Source organism: Bubalus kerabau, chromosome X, assembly GCF_029407905.1.
Source record: "Bubalus kerabau isolate K-KA32 ecotype Philippines breed swamp buffalo chromosome X, PCC_UOA_SB_1v2, whole genome shotgun sequence".
Lineage (NCBI taxonomy): Eukaryota > Metazoa > Chordata > Mammalia > Artiodactyla > Bovidae > Bubalus > Bubalus kerabau.
The window spans coordinates 158,766,386-158,781,533 of record NC_073647.1 but is presented as its reverse complement, the minus strand read 5'-3'; the positions used below and the strand labels follow the sequence as shown (position 1 = coordinate 158,781,533).

Sequence of the window (15,148 nt, the reverse complement as noted above, 5' to 3'; positions counted from 1 at the left end):
GTGTTTCCAGTGGGCAGAATGTACAGAGCATTCACCATTCTGTAGCTCCAGAACATTCTTGTCACCCCAGAATGATACTCCTCACCCATTAAGAATGCGCTCTCTAGTGCCCCTCTCCCCAGCCCCTGACAACCCAGTCTTCATGATTTGATCCATGTGCGTCACCTCCTCCGAGCCAGCCATCTCTGCCATGGACAGAGAAGACCGTGGCAGGTGAGCCTGGTGGATGTCTGTCAGGTTTGGCGTGAGCCCCCTTCGGGGATCGCAGCCTCATGACAGAGGCTAAGACCGTCTCGAGCTTTGTTGTAGGGAAGGGACTCAGCGACGGGGCAGAACCCTTCCAGGGTTCTGATTCTTGGTGCTGAGCACTAGTTTGCTGACGTGATGGGGGGATGTCTGTAACGCAGACAGCTCTGGCTTCTGATTTTTTCAGAGGGGAACATGCCCGTAAGTTTCCTGTACCAGTTTTCATCTTGAGGACTCTTGTATTGAGTCTTTCAGCAGGATGTAAATTTTCCCCAGAGCATTCCCAAGGTCCCAGGCTTTCTATCCCATGGACCACGTGTCTCTTCTGCCGTCAGGGAGCTTCTCACCTGGGGTGTTGCTGCCCACGGGGTCGACCCGTATCCCGTTGCTGGGTTGGCTCTGGGTGCTATTTGCTGTTCCTCTATAGCATGAAGCGGTGTGGTAGACACTGTCCAAGATGGAAGACAAGGGAGCGTGCTTTTCTTTAAGCTGTAGGGACAACCATCCCTCAGTGTGTGATGCGTTGATAATCAGCAGTTGCCTTGCCTCTCCAGAGGTGTTCCCCGTGAAGGCTTGGTGGGGGTGCCCTCAGTCAGCAAGAAACCTTAGGCCTCAGAGCTTAACAGTGTTCCACCGCTCAGCACTGAGAAAAAACAGGTTAAAAACAAGTGCAGGACCTTCCCTGGTGGCTCAGACAGTAAATAATCCGTTTCTGATACAGGAGACCCAGGTTCAATCCCTGGGTGGGGAAGATCCCCTGGAGGAGGGCATGGCAACCCACTCATTTTTTTTGATAGACTGTTGATAATACTGCCGGAGCCACGAGGGTCAAATCGTGGCTCAGACAGGACCTAACTAGTGACTCAGATGGTAAAGAATCTGCGTGCAATGTAAGAGACCCAGGTTTGATCCCTGGGTCGGGAAGATTCCCCTGGAGAAGGAAATGGCAACCCGCTCCAGTGTTGCTGCCTGGAGAATCCCATGGACAGGGGAGCCTGGTGGGCTATTACAGTCCATGGGGTCGCAAAGAGTCAGATTCAACTGAGTGACTCATAAGGTGGGTAATACCCAAAGCCTTGGATAGATCTCAAGGGGCTTCTGCAGTTTGGAAAAAAAATAAAGTCAGACTCCAAGGATCACATCCTGGGTGAGATACCATTTATATCTCAGTCCAGGGAGAGGATGGTGGGCCAACTCACATGGCCCAGGGGAGGTCCTGGTGATGTTGAAACACGCTTGTGGCTCTTGACCACCGTGGTGGTTACACGGCTCGGCCCTTGAGATCAAGCCCTATGACACTGAATATACAGCTGCGTCTGGACCCATTCACCTTCCAAGTCCAGCCAGTACTGCAGGGCCACGACATGCAACCAGTGGGTGACGGATTCAAGGTAGAGCCTTCCTGTAACATCTCTGCACTTCCCGGGATTCTATTTGTCGTTACCGTTCAGTTGCTCACTTGTGTTCAACTCTTTGCCACCTCATGGACTGCAGGACACCAGGCTTCCCTGTCCTTCACCATCTCCTGGAGTTTGCTCAAACCCATGTCCATCGGGTCGGTGATGCCATCCAACCATCTGTAATCCCCTTCTCCTCCTGCCTTCAATCTTTCCCAGCATCAGAGTCTTTTCCAATGAGTCAGTCCTTCCCATCAGGTGACCAGAAGTATTGCAGCTTCAGCATCAGTCCTTCCAGTAAATACTCCGGGTTGATTTCCTTTAGGATGGACTGGTTGGATCTCCTGGCTGTCCAGAGGACTCTCAAGAGTCTTCTCCAGCACCACAGTTCCAAAGCATCAATTCTATAGCCTTTTCTCAAGTAAAAGGTACAAGGAAAAAAGCAACGTGAAGCATGACTGTGCCTGGAGCGGTGCTGATGCTCAAACGTCATTGGCCAAGTGTGAGCAGGTCACCCAGACCCCCTAGAACCGCTGAGCCCACGTGACTGGTCGGGGGAGGGCAGGGTCCCAGCCACACAGTGGACGCAGACCGACGACCCCAGTCAGCGGAGTACACAGCGTCCTCTGTTTAGATGGCCGGGGCTCAGCACACATTCGTTTTTATGGCCAGGTGCCACTAACCATCCCCGGAACTGCGTGCCAGATTGTCACCCTTCCAGGCGTATTAATTGCTTGCCTGAAGGCAGAGGCCGGCCCGGGAAATCTGTGACTTGGCTCATGCATGCAGTGTTATAAACAAGAGCAGCTGCAGGCTTTGCTTCCACACTCCCAGGATCGTCCTGCTGACCAAGTGGATCCGGCTCCTTCATTCCACTGGGCGTGTGTGGCAAATTCATCAGGAGCCGTGGACCTGTGCTGAACCCCCCTTTTTGGGTTCTTGAGAAAGCCAGCGTGGCCTCTCCGTGAAACCCTCCCCCTGCAGGCTCTGTGAGGGGTGGTGCTAAGATGTAGAAGCTGATGGGATCTGTCCTGCAGTTCTGGAAGGCAGGAGGGTGGACGGGGTGCACCTCTGGTTTGAAGGTTAAGAACAGGGGCTTCCCTGGTGGTCCAGTGGTTAACAGTCTACCTTTGCAAGGCAGGGGACTCAGGTTCGATCCCCGACCCAGGAAGATAGTGTGTGCCGCGGAGCAAGTAAACACGTGCCCTACGACTCCTGACTTTGTGCTCCCCGATAAGAGAAGCTGCCTCAGTGAGAAGCCCGCACACCTCAGCTAGAGAGTCACCCGCATAGCAGCCAAGACCCAGCACAGCCAGAAATTGTTCAGTGGCTCAGTCGTGTCCGACTCTTTGTGACCCCATGGACTGCAGCACGCCAGGCCTCCCTGTCCATCACCAACTCCCAGAGTTTGCTCAAACTCGTGTGCATTGAGTCGGTGATGCCATCCAGCCATGTCATCCTCTGTCGTCCCCTTCTCTTCCTGCCTTCAATCTGTCCCAACATCAGGGTCTTTTCCAATGAGTCGGCTCTTTGCATCAGCTGGCCAAAGTAGTACATTTTAAAAAATTAATAAATATATGTTGAAGGCTAAGGATCAGAGGGGGTCGTCCGATTTATCATATCCTGGGTGATCTGGATTCTTGTCCCACTTGAGTGCTGACTTACGTGTAAGAAACACGTGAGACAAGGTTAGGTATTGATCAGTTGACAAAGATCTGTGCAGAGGCTTGCAGGACTTAACCCTCCTTTTCTGTAGAAGCAGGGACGTGTCTGGAGAGAATGAGGGTGCTGAGTCGTCTCCTGGGGACGATGGCAGAAGGGAAGCAAGCCGTCATGTCCCCCAAACCCTCACGGAGGTCTTCAAGCCAGCGGCCTCTGAGAAAGGCCCAGGACCTAGAGACGGTGTCCACCATAAGGCCACATGTCTCCCCTCAGATGTTCTCGTCAACTCAGCATCTTCACATTGTAGAACGCAGTAACGGGTCATGGGGCATTTCTTTCAACCCTGATACCTTGAACATGGGGCTTCGCTGGTGACTCAGGTGGTAAAGAATCTGCCTGCAGTGCGAAAGACCTGGGTTCCATCCCTGGATCAGGGAAGATTCCCTGGAGAAGGGCATAGCAACCCACTCCAGTATTCGTGCCTGGAGAATCCCATGGACAGAGAAGCCTGGCAGGCTACAGTCCATGGGATCGCAAAGAGTCAGATATAACTGAGCGAGAGACACACACGTTGAACATAGGCTGTGAAGTCTTTTTCCTCCGCTCTCTCCCTTCCCCACCAAAAGAAAATCCATCACCCAGCCCAGTGACGTTCCTGGGAGCAGCAGGGTGCTTCTTCCCTACCGTCTCACCTGCACCAGGGGAGCGAGTTGCTGTGTGCTCGGGGCACCCAAAGCATCACTTTGGGTGACGCTTTGGTGGGGGTCGGCTCTCTTTCTGGAGCCGTCTGGTCATCCTTGCAAATATAAACAGCAGACCTCAGGGTCTGTGATGGACCGAGGCTGTGTGGGCACTGCGAATGTTGCTTTAATCACATTGTCGGGTTTCTCAACTCTGCTGCTGCCACCTCCGAGTCAGCTGAGCTCCGTGCACACGTGCTCAATGCCCGTGTCGTCCCCTCTCCCCCACCCCTCCGCCCTTGGCTTCTCCGCAGCCCCTGCGCTCGACGTGGACTGGCAGAACAACACGACCTTCGCCTCCTGCAGCACGGACATGTGTATTCACGTCTGCAGACTCGGCTGTGACCGCCCCGTGAAAACATTCCAGGGACACACGGTGAGTGGGAGTCCTGACTGTGGGGCCTCGGGTTCACGAAAGGTGTGTGGGGAGCTGGGAAACCGGCTGGTCTCTGCCTAGGATTAAAAGCCTACTTACTGTGACTGCCACCTCATTCTCCTCCAGCCTCCTTGGGACTATTAAAGCTCCTCCAGTGGTCAGTCATCCACCTGGGTTGGCAATGGTGTTTTTGTTTTGTTTTGTTTTTCTTTTTGATTAGCTGGCATGAGCCAGGTGTTGGATTTTGCAGGAAAGACACTAAATTAGGCATTATAAAAATGTCTGAAGACATAAAAGGAAAAAAAAAGTGAGTACGAAAATTACTTTTTTAAAGTCAGCTTTGGAATAACTAACTGGTTTTACACTGGTTCCTAGATAAATTCATTTGGCTTCCTTCTTAGATGTGATTTTTTCCCCCCCCTTGGAGAAATATAGCTGAAGGGTAGCTGGCTGTGTAGGGCGTATGATTGTGCACTTTGGATCAAGGAGGAAGGAGAAAGAGAAACATGCCTGAAACCTGGGGTGCTGCTTGGTTATCCAGGGTGAATGCAAGCAGGCTTCTTGCAGAGACGACAGAGCGCTCCTGCCCCCTGCTGGAAGCTTGCGTTAGTTCAGTTCAGTTCAGTTCAGTTGGTCAGTTGTGTCCAACTCTTTGCAACCCCATGGACTGCAGCACGCTAGGCCTCCCTGTCCATCACCAACTCCTGGAGCTTGCTCAAACTCATATCCATTGACCCAGTGATGCCATCCAACCATCGCATCCTCTGTCGTCCCCTTCTCCTGCCTTCAATCTTTCCCAGCATCAGGGTCTTCTCCAATGAGTCAGTTCTTTGCATCAGGTGGCCAAAGTTTTGGAGTTTCAGCTTCAGCATCAGTCGTTCCAATGAATATTCAGGACTGATCTCCCTTGTGATGTACTGGTTGGATCTCCTTGCAGTCCAAGGGACTCTCAAGAGTCTTCTCCAACACCACAGTTCAAAAGCATCAGTTCTTTGGTGCTCAGCTTTCTTTATAGTCCAGCTCTCACATCCATACATGACTACTGGAAGAACCATAGCTTTGACTAGACAGACCTTTGTTGGCAAAGTAATGTCTGCACTTTTTAATATGCTGTCTAGTTTGGTCATAACTTTCCTTCCAAGGAGTAAGCGTCTTTTAATTCCATGGCTGCAGTCACCATCTGCAGTGATTTTGAAGCCCCAAAAAATAGAGCCTGCCACTGTTTCCCTCCCCATCTATTTGCCATGAAGTGATGGGACCGAATGCCATGATCTTAGTTTTCTGAATGTTGAAGCCAACTTTTTCACTCTCCACTTTCACTTTCATCAAGAGGCTCTTTAGTTCTTCTTCGCTTTCTGCCATAACGATGGTGTCATCTGCATATCTGAGGTTATTGATATTTCTCCTGGCCATCTTGATTCCAGCTTGTGCTTCTTCCAGCCCAGAGTTCCTCATGATGTAGTCTGCATAGAAGTTAAATAAGCAGGGTGACAATATCAGCCTTGACGTACTCCTTTCCCTGTGTATTACAAATCTGTTATTCCATGTCCAGTTCTGACTGTTGCTTCCTGACCTGCATACAGATTTCTCCAGAGGTAGGTCAGGTGGTCTGGTATTCCCATCTCTAAGAATTTTCCAGAGTTTGTTGTGGTCCACACAGTCAAAGGCTTTGGCATAGTCAATAAAGTAAGAAGTAGATATTTTTCTGGAGCTCTCTTGATTTTTTGATGATCCAACAGATGTTGGCAATTTGATCTCTGGTTCCTCTGCCTTTTCTAAATCCAGCTTAAACACCTGGAATTTCACGGTTCACGTACTGTTGAAGCCTGGCTTGGAGAATTTGAGCATTACTTTATTAGCGTATGAGATGAGTGCAAATGTGCAGTAGTTTGAGCATTCTTTGGCACTACCTTTCCTTAGGATTGGAATGAAAACTGACCTTTTCCAGTCGTGTGGCCACTGCTGAGATTTCCAGATTTACTGTCAAATTGAGTGCAGCACTTTCACAGCATCATCTTTTAGATTCTGAAATAGCTCAGCTGGAATTCCATCACCTCCGCTAGCTTTGTTCATAGTGATGCTTCCTAAAGCATTCCAGAATGTCTGGCTCTAGGTTGGTGATCACACCATCATGATTATCTGGGTGATGAAGATCTTTCTTATATAGTTCTTCTGTGTATTCTTACTACCTCTTCTTAATATCTTCTGCTCCTGTTAGGACCATACCATTTCTGTCCTTTATCATACCCATCTTTGCATGAAATGTTCCCTTGGTATCTCTAATTTTCTTGAAGAGATCTCTAGTCTTTCCCTTTCTATTGTTTTCCTCTATTTCTTTGCATTGATTGCTGAGCAAGGCTTTCTTCTCTCTCCTTGCTATTCTTTGGAATTCTGCATTCAGTTTGTGTTACAGGTTCCTGGCTTTTTGCAGTGAGGACAGAGCGCTCCTGCCCCCTGCTGGAAGCTTGTGCTTACTACTCCCAGGCTTTTTTTCAGCGAGGACAGAGCGCTCCTGCCCCCTGCTGGACGCTTGTGTTTACTACTCCCAGGCTTTTTGCAGAGAAGACAGAGCGCTCCTGCCCTCTGCTGGACTCTTGTGTTTACTACACCCAGGCCTTCATTTCTTTCTTTCTTTTTTTTTTAATCTTTTGCTCTCTTGCAGAATGAGGTCAACGCTATCAAATGGGATCCGTCTGGCATGTTGCTAGCCTCCTGCTCTGATGACATGACATTGAAGGTAAGGCTGCAAGGCTGGGCCGTGTGACCCTTGGTGACCCCCAGGGCCTCGTGCTGTGTCTTCGGTCCCAGCGCTCCTCCTGCAGCTGGCCGTTGTGTTGTGAGTGCTCTTGCTGCCTCTGTCGTTTTTTCTCTTTGCAAACGACGTGGCGCTTGCCCGGGCAGTGAAGCCCTGTTTATCGGTCGAGGTCCCGTGGAGCCTCCTTCCGTTCCTGAGGCGTTTCTCCCAGCCAAGTACTAACTAGACCAGACCCGACCCGACCCTGTCTAGCTTCCGAGATCAGACCAGGGTGCTATGGAACTTCCTGGCCTTTCTCACGGGCGCCACCTGGTGGTCAGCGGACGTCTCTGCCTGTGAAGCACCTGCCCTTTGTCAGCCGCCCACCCTGCTGGACGTCAGCTTCCCAGGGACAGAGAAACCTCTGCAGTGCTCCAGGCAGGAACGGTGCTGAACCTCCCCGCAGTGGGAGAATCAGCCTTTGCTCACCGTGTTCCCGTTGCGTCCCGTAGATCTGGAGTATGAAGCAGGACACATGTGTCCACGACCTTCAGGCGCACAGCAAAGAGATATACACCATCAAGTGGAGTCCCACCGGGCCGGCCACCAGCAACCCCAACTCCAGCATCATGCTGGCGAGGTAAAGGACAGACAGCCCGCACCCCAGTCTCGGTTCCCAAAAGCAGCCTTGGTGGCTGAGGCTGTGCCAGCCATGCACCCAGTAAAAGTCATTCGTGTCCCCGAGAGACCAGGAGATGCTGTCAGTGTGTCTTGAAAACGTGTTTATGCCCTCAGATGCTAAAGAGTCTGCCTGTAAGGCAGGAGACTCGGGTTGGGAAATTCCCCTGGAGATGGGACAAAGCTACCTGGAGAATCCCATGGACAGGCGAGCCTGGCGGGCTACAGTCTGTGGTGTTGCAAAGAGTTGGACACAAGTGAGTGACTCACATTCAGAGTTACTTAGAAACTTAACTCAAAGTGAAAGGGCCAGGAGATAGAGGGTATCACATGCTGGCTAAGTTGAGATCAGGATGCTTTTAACCTTGAGGCTGGAGGGAGGAATTGCTTGCATCCACTCTCCCAGCACTTTGCTTGGGTGAAGGTTTTTACTACAACTGAAGAAAGGAAGCAATTTAGCTTGAACCCCAGGCTTGGTTGGGCTTCCCTGGTAGCTCAGTTGGTAAAGAATCTACCTGCAATGCAGGAGACCTGGTTCGATCCCTGGGTCAGGAAGATCCTCTGGAGAAGGGAGAGGCTATCTACTCCAGTATTCTTGGGCTTCCCTGGTGGCTCAGGTGGTAAAGAATCCGCCTGCAGTGTGGGAGACCTGGTTTCGACCCCTGGGTTGGGAAGATCCCCTGGAAAAGGGAAAGGCTACCCACTCCAGTATTCTGGCCTGGGGAATTCCATGGACTGTATAGTCCATGGGGTTGCAAAGAGTTGGACACGACTGAGTGACTTTCAGTTCATTTCACTTCACTTCGGGCTTGGTTTACTTGGCCCAACTCGGAGCTGCAGGTGGTGAGAATGTTGAATGGTGATAAAGGCTCCCCGGCCAATACCAGATCCAGCCTAACCATTCATCCTGGCTGGCCTCGGCTTTTTTGGCACCAGGGACCAGTTTTATGGAAAATCGCTTTTCCAAGGTTTACAGGATGATTCGAGTGCGCTACATTTATTGTGCCATTTATTTCTGTTATGATCGCATCTGCTTCACCTCAGATCATCAGGCATCAGATCCCGGAGGATGGGGACCCCTGGTTTATGCAGTAAAGCCCCTAAGACACCAGCATCGGATGCAGAGGACTAGTCAGTCAGTGACACGCCAGAAGGGAGCAGAGCAGTTAGAAGTCCACAAAAGCTCATCACTGAGGCGGCATTCTGCAGACTTGTGTGTTCCCAGTCCTGGTCAGACCTCACTCAGGATACAATGTTGCACTCCCAGTAGGATATTTTAATAAGAACCTTGAGGCACACAAGCTAAAGAGATTCCAGGAGTGAACTGGGACACCCTGAGGGTTCTGGAGACCATGATCCCACAAAGCGTGGGTGTGTGGTCTGGCCTGGGAAAGACAGGACTTGGGAGGAAGCGGCAGTGGGTTTTTTTCTGCGCATGGGGTAGTGGGGAGAATGGCCAGTGGCCCAGCCCTGCTGTAAATGAGGGGGAGACCCCCTCCCTTTGTCTTTGTCACATAGCAGTGGGATGAAGAATCTGTTACTGAAAGTGCCTGACCCAAGGCCGTCTCTCAGAAAACACAGAAAGGAATTCCTGCATCAGCTAAAAGCTGATCCAGAAAAACATGAGAGCTGTTAGGCTCCTATTGCAAGCCACTGTCCTGAAATGCACTTTAAAGGTCTAGGAACAGAACGTTATCTTTTTTTGTTTTGTTTGATGACTTGTAAGGTGCTTTTGAATCACATGGTACCCATGACGGCCGTAAGTGAGCCTTCTAGGCGCCAAGCGTAAAGGGATGGATCTAAGTCCCAGAAGAGGAAAGAAACGCCTGGTGAAACAGCTCTGTGGTGGGTGGGCTTCCCACGTGGCCCTAGTGGTAAAGAAGCCGCCTGCCAATGCTGAAGATGTAAGAGACATGGCTTTGATCCCTGGGTCGGGAAGATTCCCTGGAGGACAGCATGGCAACCCACTGCAGTATTCTTGCCTGGAGAATCCCATGGACAGAGGAGCCTGGCGGGGCTGCAGTCCACGGGGTCGCAAAGAGTCAGGCATGAATGGGACAACTTGGCACGCATGCACGCACGCTCTTCTTTAAGATTTAGACAAAACTAAAATTTGCAGCTCCCCGGAGTGTGATTATATATTTGGATGCGATTATATTTTAATTCCTGTGGGATTAAAATTTGTGTTCGCTCACTTAACCATTTCCCCGAATACGGCTCTCGGCTTTTTATTTTTGGCTTTGTTTTTCATTTGGCAGCGATACATGTGTTGTCAGTGGTGGGACCGTTTTAGAAAATTTAGCGAATACGTATCATTTGTGTCTCAGAGAAATGCAGAAATAAATGAGTGTGGCTGTCAATTTGTTCCCTTGATAACGGCACCCAAAAAGAGAAAGACATTTATTGCGTGACTGTTTTTAAAATTTATTTATCTTAATTGGAAGAGAAAAACTTTACGATGTTGTAATGGCTTTTGGCATACCTTAGTATGAATTGGCCACAGGCATACATGTCCCCTCCCTGGACCATGGCTCTGTGTTTGGTGCGTGTTGAGTCACATTCTAGAAGAGGAAGAAATACCCACTTACGGTCTCTGAAATGTAAGGAAAGTCACTCCCACTGTGAGAGTGGCGTCCTCGGGAGACCGGTGGGAACCTGCCGACAATGTGGTGACCTTTTTTGAACCCACGGGCGTCCGCGGTGACCTTCTCTGTGTCTTTGCAGCGCCTCGTTCGATTCTACCGTCCGACTTTGGGACGTGGAGCGGGGCGTGTGCGTCCACACGCTCACCAAGCACCAGGAACCCGTGTACAGCGTGGCCTTCAGCCCCGACGGGAAGTACTTGGCCAGCGGCTCCTTCGACAAGTGTGTGCACATCTGGAACACTCAGGTAAACCCCCTGCATTCCCACCGCCCGGGTCCCCCCCAGCCCCACACCCAATACAGTCAAGTTTTCACCTACCCTGGGCTTCCCTGGTGGCTCAGATGGTAAAGAATCCACCTGCATTGTGGGAGACCCGGGTTTGATCCCTGGGCTGGGAAGATTCTCCTGGAGAAGGGAATGGCAGCCCACTCCAGTGTTCTAGCCTGGAGAATCCCAGGGACATAGGAGCCTGGCGGGCTACAGTCCGTGGGGTCGCCAAGAGTCGGACACAACTGGGCGACTGACACTTTGATTTCACTTTCTTGGTGACCCCAGAACCTGAGTTTGCACTCAGGAATGCCTTGCCTCGGACACGGACATAGACACATCCCCAGTTCCCCGGAGGGTCGGAAGCCCACCCAGCGCCATCTGCCCCGGGCTCTTTGTGGATGCTGGGTCGCCCCTGCCAGGGACTCGGGGTATTTTTTTTCCAAGCCCTTGGCAGGAAACCTTGCACCCCCTGCCTTCCATTGAAAGCAGCAGGCATCACGTGTGGTCCCAGGATGGAGGAAGCGGGCACCCCCACCCATGTGTGTGCTCGGTCGCTCAGGCGTGTCCGACTCTTGCAACCTCATGGACTTATATTACGTAGCCCGCCAGGCTCCTCTGTGCACGGGATTCTCCAGGCAAGAATGGTGGAGTTAGGGTAGCCATTCCCTTCTCCAGGGGCATCTTCCTGACCCAGGGATTGAACTCACATCACAGTAGGATGCTTGACTTTCAAAAAAATTGCCATCAATAGCCGGGTTCTTTCTGCCATCAGCAGCTCAGCAAATCATTTTACCCACCCTTTTTTTGTTTGTTTTTAAATCGGAGGATAATTGCTTTTTTTTTACAGCTGATTTCTGCTATGCAGCAAGGGAATCAGCCATATGTATACATATGTCCCCTCCCTCTTGAACCTCCCTCTCCCCACCCATCTTCAAGCCTCCACATAATGGCAGAGCACCGAGCTGAGGTCCCTGTGCTGTATATATACATCAGCTTCCCACATTTTGCATCCTTTTTTCCCCCCACTAAATCATAAAACTCTCGAGTCATTCTGAGGCTCCCTTGAACACTCAGTGAGATGGAAGCCTGGTTGAAATATAAGCACATATCTGATCTTGCTGACTTTCTCCTTCCCCCAGGAGGCGTGAGCCTGGCGGAAACCGTAGAGGCTGTCTCTCTTGGTGGGCAGCCGAGGGTCATTTAGGCACCCCCCACCCTCCAACCCTGTGGCCATAGGTCTGAGTCACATGTTCCCGCGAGGCCAGAGCCCCTTTAACTGAAAGTTCTATTAGCATCTGTAGCTTTGGAAGCTTCTGGGCTGACATCCCCAGGTGGGGTCGGGGGGCAGGTGGCCTCGCCAGCGTTCTGCCTCTCGAGTGACGGCGCCCTTGCTTTGCAGAGCGGAAGTCTCGTCCACAGCTACCGAGGCACCGGGGGCATCTTCGAGGTGTGCTGGAATGCCCGGGGCGACAAAGTGGGCGCCAGTGCGTCAGATGGCTCCGTAAGCAGCACCCTGGGGTTTCCCCAGGCAGGAGAGGGGGCGGTGCAGGGAGGAGGGTGGGTTCAGGGAGGGTGGGGTCAAGAACGGTCCAGACCCCTGAGACCCACGTGGGAGTACACCCAGGGCCATGACGGGCCTCGGAGACGTGTGTTGGTGAAGGAAGCATCTAGGCTGGGCAGTGCTCTGGGAGCAGATGTCTCTTCTCGCTTCCTGAATGATGTGTGTTTTTTTTCCTGGCGGATTTGGTGGTTCTCAGCTGCATCGGTTGCACCCTTGGAGACATTGGAGGTGTCTGGAGGCGTTTGGGTTGTTAGTGCTTTTGGCAGGGTGGGTGAGGGGTTGCTGGCACCTGGTGTGGAAACCGCGGCTGCTGCTGGAAGTCTTAGGATGCTTGGGACCTCCCCCCCCACAGCAGAGAAGTGACCCCCACATGACAGGTGATGAGGCTGAGCAACTTGGTCCACCCTTGGCTTCAACCTTTGTGCCCCCACCCGGACCCTCTGGTGATGAAGGCCCAACCTTCCATTCAACAGGTCTCCTGGGTCCCAGTAACCCTCTGCTGGTCCCCTGAGGTGTCTAGCTTTCTGCACTTGGAATTGCCCTGAGATGTAGGACAGGGCATTGGCTGGCTGGCTGTCAGCCTGCCCCCCAACCCTTCCCGCCAGCTGTGTGCTCAGGCTTCAGTTGCCATCTGCTCCACCATGTAGGGGTCTGGTCTGTGACACCCATTGACGGCCGTGGCCTGGGGTTGGGTGCTAATGATGTTTAGACACTCACCTGTCCGCTAGAGCTGGTCTGATTGAACCCTCTGGACTGTGTGAGTAAAACTTTATTTATAAACAAGTGGACAGTGGCCCGGATTTGGTCCACAGGCCACGTGCCATCCTGTGCTCTTAAGGGCGTGTTATGTTGCCTCTCAAGATAACAGGCGCTTTTCTCTCTCCTTCCAGGTGTGCGTGTTAGATCTGCGAAAGTAAACACACACAGAAAAAATATTATAGACACGAGAAGAGAATTCTGACAGACCAGCAGTGGATGTGTGGGGTTGTAGCACTATTCAGACACAATTCCGTCAGCTCCGAAACAGCGCCAACCTGATCTTAGGGAGTGTCCTTTGAGACCAAGTCATCCCTGGCCACAGGAGTCTCTATTTTTTCTTTTTTTTTTTTTTTTTCATAACCTCCACCGAGAAGTTTAAAACAGAAAACACACACGCAAGTCCTGTCAAAGGCGGGGAAAAGGAATGGTTTCCACCTGAAACGTCCAGCCCCAGAGGAGCGAGAAGCCACCAGCTTGACTCAGTGCATGGATCAATTTCCACCCAGAACAGGCTCCGATGGTTGAGAGGAACGAAAAAACAGGAAAGGCTATGCCAAAACGAAAAGAGAAAAAAAAAAATGCTGTGATAAACCAAAAGGGGAGGAAAAACTCCTCCCGTCAATGGGTTGTTTTTGTTTTTGTTTTTCCCCCTAAACATTTGGACACTACAGTTAAACTCTCACCAGAATGTTCGAAAGACCAGTTTGTATGGATGAAATGGGTACCTTTGTAATCCCAACAGTTTCTATTTTCTAGAACCTTTGTCCCCGTGGTTTTTCTATGGGCTGGAATCCTGTCGTCTTGGTTGGTGGGGTGGAAGGGTGGGGGAGGCGGGGCGGGCCTTGGGTCCAAGGTGGAGACTGTTACTGGGTGTCTTGCTTCTTTGCTGTTGTTTCACCCACTGGAGAGAGCCCCCCTCTGTCAGATGCGGTGCTTTCTGGCCTGCATCTTCCCCTTCCCCCTCCCCCATCCCCCTCCCCCTCCTCCTCCCTCATAGTCGCCTCCCATCTTCCAGTCTCAAGGGCACTTTTGGCGCATAATAAGTGCTTTATGTAAGAAGGCAGGGCAAGGGGGACTTTTTACAAGGAGGGGGAAGAAGAAAAAAAAAAGTGACTTATAAGAGAAAGAGCCCGGAGTATTTTTGGAGAAGAAAAAGATATTTTTATGTTAAAACAATTTTAAAATCGTAAAATGGCCATTCAGACACGAGCGCTTTGTGTGAGTCATATTTAACAACAACAACAAAAGAAACCTTTAGGAAGAGACAGGTAGAGGGGTCCCTTCACTTTGAACTTGGTGGAAGGCAGTGAGGGGGCTCTGGGTGGGCAGCTCTGGGGTCGGCTTTGGGGCTGGTCTGTGCGGCCAGAGAGGAAGACCCCAGCCCCTTTTCTGCTCCAGGAAGACCTGGACGTTTCATTTTTCCTGGTGCATTGGACCAGAACAGCGGACAAGGGGGTGCCCTCGAACCCAAGAAGCGTTCGCAGAACCAGCATCGCTGAAAGGGGGCCGTCGGAACCATCCCGCTGCACAACACCAATGCCACTTTGTTCAAGACTCGGGGCCATGGGCGGGGGGACCCCCCTCTAAACCAGGAGCGGCTCGGCCAACTCCCTGCAGGGCTGACCAACTGGAGGGGCCTCCGGGACCTCACTGGGTCTCACAGCAACAGAAGTGATTGGAGAGAGGTTTTCAGTCCTGAGGGTGAATTAACAGAGGTAGGGTGTCTCAGTTCACAGGCCATCTTCACAATTTGCTTCCTCTGGCAGCAGGTCAGGAGAAATTGCCCTTTTTTTTTTAAACAACGAATCTTTTTACTGTTTTTAAAAAAAAAAAAAAAAAAAATTAAAACATGGCTTTGTGTGTCCCTAGGGGAGTTTTTCCTTTCCCTTGGATCAGGTAACCTTTGTACTTTTACCGCTGTCCTGACCCCATGCTGACCCAGCTTGTAAATTAGCAGCAGGGCCTCTGGGCTTATCCGTCTTCCCCCGGGGATGGGGCTGGCGGTGGGTAGGTTGCAGCCCTTGTGTGTTCCAGCAACCAGCCTGGATGGTTTTGGAGGGTGGTGGTATCTGTCCATGGAC

At 51.4% G+C, this 15,148-nt stretch overlaps 1 protein-coding gene across 6 annotated transcripts in view; it reads left to right on the top strand.

Annotated features, from left to right (window-relative positions):
* Positions 1-13,825, top strand: part of LOC129639827 (F-box-like/WD repeat-containing protein TBL1X) — a 244,773-nt gene extending 230,948 nt beyond the window's left edge. For all 6 annotated transcript variants that reach the window (XM_055565087.1, XM_055565086.1, XM_055565085.1 and 3 more), the window contains 6 exons: positions 4,300-4,421; positions 7,084-7,158; positions 7,668-7,795; positions 10,558-10,723; positions 12,147-12,248; positions 13,199-13,825. In XM_055565087.1, coding sequence (XP_055421062.1) covers positions 4,300-4,421; positions 7,084-7,158; positions 7,668-7,795; positions 10,558-10,723; positions 12,147-12,248; positions 13,199-13,225 — 620 coding nt within the window. In that variant the 3' untranslated portion in view covers positions 13,226-13,825. The remainder of the gene's footprint in view (positions 1-4,299; positions 4,422-7,083; positions 7,159-7,667; positions 7,796-10,557; positions 10,724-12,146; positions 12,249-13,198) is intronic.
* The last annotated feature ends 1,323 nt before the right edge of the window (positions 13,826-15,148 follow it).